General features: G+C 29.8%; 1 protein-coding gene across 1 annotated transcript; it reads left to right on the top strand.

Annotated features, from left to right (window-relative positions):
• The first annotated feature begins 234 nt into the window (after nucleotides 1-234).
• On the top strand, nucleotides 235-2,066 carry LOC109807302 (phospholipase A(1) DAD1, chloroplastic). The gene has a single exon (XM_020369823.2). It carries the CDS (start codon nucleotides 675-677, stop codon nucleotides 1,938-1,940), a length of 1,266 nt encoding a protein of 421 aa, XP_020225412.2. The 5' UTR covers nucleotides 235-674; the 3' UTR covers nucleotides 1,941-2,066.
• The last annotated feature ends 3,507 nt before the right edge of the window (nucleotides 2,067-5,573 follow it).

Here is a 5,573-nt window from a genome sequence, read left to right on the forward strand (position 1 = left end):
TCAAAACGGGTCCACGTTTATCTTTACTCTGTTTAGAAGAAGAAAAAAAGCCGTGTCCGAGTAGCAACAGTGACACACATGTACCTCCTTTTTTAGTTTTTGTACAACAAAATTAAACTTTAGTCGTTTTAGGTAATTAGGTCCCACCAACTACGTCAAAAATCTTCTGAATTTTCATGTTCAGCCTCCTACTTTTCTTCATTCTCATCATTCACTTCACTCACCCATATGCCGCAGCCATTTTCAGTAATCCAAATCAGTTAATAAAAAAAATACTTTTTTACTCTTTAAAAGAAATAGAAAATGAAAAAGATAAGTGGTTAATAACACAAGTGACAAGAAGAAAGACACAAATTAAATTAATATATAGCATCAGTTGCGTATTTTATTTATTTAAGTGTTCATGAAAGAAGATTAATTGAATTAGTTGAAGATGTGAGTATTATAATCTAAATATTAAATTGGATTTGCACTAATTAAAAAACAATTATTTAGGTATTGAAAAATCATGACCTAATCACAGACTCTCCCTCTCTCTCTTTTACCACCGTCCATTTCCCTCCCTTACTCTCCATATAAAGTGCCACGCAAACACCCAAACATCACTTGTGAGAACACACACAAGTGAACATAGTAATATATCCCAATCACACAAGTGTAGTGTCTCTAAAACAATGACAATCTCTATAAGACCAACCACCCAACCACACATTTCTCCTTCCATCTCCAAATCCAACAACGTTAACCCAACTTTCTCCCATGCCACAACCCCTACCTTACCCTTCAACAAGTCCCAACTCGCCTGGGATCGCCTCAAGCATGACTCAGTGCAATGCAACTCGCCCAAACTCGGCCACAAGTGGACACAATACCAAGGAATCAACCACTGGGAAGGCTTGTTAGATCCTCTCGACGACAACCTACGAAGGGAAATCCTAAGATACGGTAATTTCGTAGAAGTCGCATATAACTCTTTTGACTTTGACACCTCTTCTCCTACATATGCCATGTGTCGTTATCCCAAAACCTCACTCCTAACGAAAACTGGAATGAGAAAATCTGGTTACAGAATAACGAAAAATTTACGTGCCACATGCGGGGTACAGCTACCAAACTGGATTTCCACGTTGTCCCAGTTGCCATGTGTACGATCTAGCTGGATCGGATACGTGGCTGTGTCTCAAGACAAGGAGGAAATTGCTCGTCTCGGAAGACGTGATGTGGTGATTGCGCTCAGGGGAACTGCCACGTGTCTTGAGTGGTTGGAAAACCTTCGTGCTACCTTGACTAAATGGCCGAATGAAGAAGATACCACATGCGAAGGTTGTTGTATGGTGGAGAGGGGATTTTTGAGCCTCTACATGTCCAAATCTGGCACATGTCCCAGTTTACAGGACATGATTCGCCACGAGGTTGCCAGAGTGATTCAATCCTACGGTGATGAGCCACTCAGCATAACTATAACCGGTCACAGTCTAGGAGCTGCACTCGCAATTCTAAGCGCGTACGATATAACTACCACGTTTAAAAACGCGCCCATGGTTACGGTGGTCTCCTTTGGTGGGCCCCGCGTGGGTAACCATAAGTTTCGGAGCCAGTTGGAGAAAAGTCGAACCAGGATCTTGCGAATCGTGAACTCTGATGATGTAATCACAAAAGTGCCTGGTCTCGTAGTCCGAGATGATGACATGGCATGCAATAAGAGTGTCCACGTGACCAGGTTGCAGAGTTGGTTCCATAGAATGGTCGACGACATGCAGTTGGTGTACGCTGACGTTGGACAAGAGTTGAGACTGAGTAGCAGAGAATCATCCTATCTCATGAAAGGAGATGTTGCCACGTGCCATGATCTCAAGACGTATCTCCACTTGGTGAATGGTTTTGTTAGTTCCTCGTGTCCGTACATGAACAAAATGACACAATATCTGACCGAAGCTTGACTTTGATTTTTTTTTTTTTTAATTTGGACTATGTGTATAATTATAACAGGATCAACTTATTTCAACTGTACATAATTAAGACTAATGTGGTAACATCTATTCGCTCACAGGAGCATGAAAAAGTTATACAGTACTGTTTCTCTTGACTAAACGACCATTGTGGAGCAGTTTTACAAACTTATTATCAAAATGGGGCTGTTTTGAAACATTTTACACCTTTGGGACTATTTTATTGGGTGTCGCTATGGGCCATAGCGACACCCATGACACGTGACATTTTTTTATTTTTGGCTTGGTTGGGCTGAAACAGTGTCGCTATAGGCTAACCCACCACACCTGATGGGCTTAAAAAAATCATGTAGCCCATAACGACACTAGGTAAAAAAAAAATAATAATAAGGAAAATAATCATAATGTAAAATAAATATAATAAAGTGAATTATTTATTATAAAATTATAAAAAGAAAATTAAGTTTTAAAAAAACGTAATTTTAAAATAAATAAAATGTATTTTTTTAACACAGGCGCTGTGGTCCATAGCGCCTGAGTGGAGCTATGGGCCATAGCGCCCCAATTAAAATATTTTTTTTTTGTTTTTAAATTATTTTTTACATTTTATTACTTATTTTTTAAAATTATTTTTTCTTATTTAAATTATTTTTTTCCTTTTTATCCGTAAGTTTTTTTTATAAATTTCTAAATAAATTTAATATTTAAAAAATATTAGCTAGATTTTTATAACGTTAATATTTAATATTTAAAATTTAATAATTAAAACGTTAAAATTATTATTAACGTAAACATAAAATAAATTTAAAATATTTAATAAAATAAAATTATAAAAACGAAAAAAAAAAGACAAGAGAAACTTACGAAAGTGAAAGGAGGCGCTAGGGGCCCTCGCGCCTGTGAGGCTATGGGCCCTAACGGCCCGTTTTTATATATATTTTTTGTTTTTATTTTTTTCTCACATTATATTATTTTTTTTTTTAAATTTTCATTTTTTCTTATTTCACTTCTTTTTTCCGCTTTTTTATGAGAAATTATTTTTAATTAATTTATCATATTTTATTTTTATAAGATATTTTACATATTTTCCACTTTTTTTAATAATTTCTTAATATATTAATTAAAAAATATTAAACGAAAAATACATAATTAAAAAAATGAAATAAAAAATTAAGGCAGTGTCGCTATGGACACTGCCAATTCTCTATATATATATTTTTTTTCGTTTTTAATTTTTTTATTGCATTATATTATTTATTTTTTGAAATTTATATTTATATAAATTACTATTCTATTTTTCCCTTTTACTACTATTTTTTTATAATTTTTTAATTACGTTTTAATATTTAAAAAAAATATTTAAATTTATTTATTACAGGCTCAATTTTTAAAAAAAAATTTCGTTTTAAAATTTTTCTTACTTAAGTTTTAACATTTTTTTTTAATTTCATTTCTTTTTTTTCCTTTTATCAGAAATTTTTTTATAATTTATTTTAAAATTTTTATATTTTTAATACAGGCGCTGTGGCCCATAGCGCCTGAGTGGAGCTATGGGCCATAGCGCCCCAAATAATTTTTTTTTTGTTTTTAAATTATTTTTTACATTTTATTACTTATTTTTTAAAATTAACATTTTTTTCTTATTTCAATCTTTTTTTCCCTTTTACCTGTTATTTTTTTATAAATTTGTAAAAAAAAAATTAAATTTTAAAAATATAAGATATATTTTAAAAATATTAGATATATTTTTAACACAGGCGCTGTGGCCCATAGCGCCTGAGTGGAGCTATGGGCTATAGCGCCCCAAATAATTATTATTTTTTTTCGTTTTTAGCCGATTTGAGTCGCTATAGGCTATAACGACTCTTTGAAGGTCTCCACCAGCTACAGCGACTCTATCAATATGGCGTTCATGGCTCATATTCAGACCCAAAAATGCCACGTGTCATGGGTGTCGCTATGGGCCATAGCGACACCCAATAAAAGAGCCCCAAAGGTGTAAAATGTTTCAAAACAGCCCTATTTTGATAATAAATTTGTAAAACTGCCCCACAATGGTCGTTTAGCCGTTTCTCTTAGTATTTATTCAGATTAATGAATTAAGAAGGTATAAGTAGAACCAACTTTTTGGATGTTTTGTAATGAAATTCAAAAAATGACTTATTTTTATGTGATCTAATATCGATAAATTTATGAAGTCGGATTCTGAACTTTTTGATTGACCAACAATTTTGAAGAGTAAGATATTTATAAAATAGATTCAAATATATATAAGATAATAATAAATAAATAATATTTTTTATCTTGATTTATGTAATTATTTTTATTGATATAATAGATTAAGATCTATTAGGTATTTTTTTTAATTATCAATTACGTAATATAATTATTCTGACAAATTAATTTTTTGATCTTATTTATCTTTTTTACTAATTAGGTAATTATAAATACTTCAAGATATAATTATTTTAATCATATCGATTTATTCAACTGAAGTTATCAATATCATGTTTGTGAAAGATAGATAAATAAATAAATAAATAAATAAATATATATATATATATATATATATATATATATATATATATATATATATATATATAAGAGTGAACTTATTTCCAATTTATTTAGATATCAGTTATTTTAGTGACCTAAGAAACTAAAACATATACTTTGATCCTTGTCTAGTAAATTAATAATTATTATTTTACTTTCTTACTAGTTTTTGGATAATAAATAATGAAATCATATCCTATTTCATTTATTATATATTAAATTATTTTTAAATTTTGAATATTAATCTTAAACAACATGTATTCAACTATTCATATATATATATATATATGTGCATGTGCATGTACATAGACATCCGTACATGCATTAATTTACACTTTAATTAATTATTATTTTAATTGATAATATAAAAATAATACTTATTTATCTATTATTTACTATATTTCTCTTGTCTAATTTTTTTCTTTAAACTTAAATTGAATTTATCCTTTTTAAACTAACTGCATATTATTTTTTAATAACTCATGACATATTATTTTTTAATAACTTATCATGACAAGTTCTTAATTTTCTCGTGATAAGATATTATTATTGCTTAGATCTTAATGATTTTTCCTTATCCCTCAACTATGTACATTATATATGAAAATTAAATTTTAAAAATCAATAAAATATTATAACATATATTATATTCGAGCGAAAATTGTTGCTCTTGAAATAATCTATTACTCTCCTTACTAAGTCAGTTAATGACTTAAGAGGTACATAACTTTCAATTTCAAGTCTGGATAAAGACAAAGAAACTCAAAAGTATAAACTAATTGGTTGGTAAACAACCTATTAAGGTAACATAGTAATAATCTTGTACCTTCGGAAGTAAATAATCTATCATTCTCCAATTCAATAGCAAAATGACATCTGTTACTAATTTTATAGTAAACATTCATTGATTTCATTCATTCAAATTAATACTTTTTTGGCCTTTTTTTTTTTAAGATCCAACAATTTTACAGGGTACAATTATGATTTTCATAAAGATACTATATTGTTCCGTGTACTCAACTACTGCACTATGAAATGCTGTCCACATAATTTGATTGAAACTAACTT

The sequence above is a fragment of the Cajanus cajan genome, chromosome 4, assembly GCF_000230855.2.
Source record: "Cajanus cajan strain Asha chromosome 4, NIPB_CcT2T_4, whole genome shotgun sequence".
NCBI classification, from domain to species: Eukaryota; Viridiplantae; Streptophyta; class Magnoliopsida; order Fabales; family Fabaceae; genus Cajanus; species Cajanus cajan.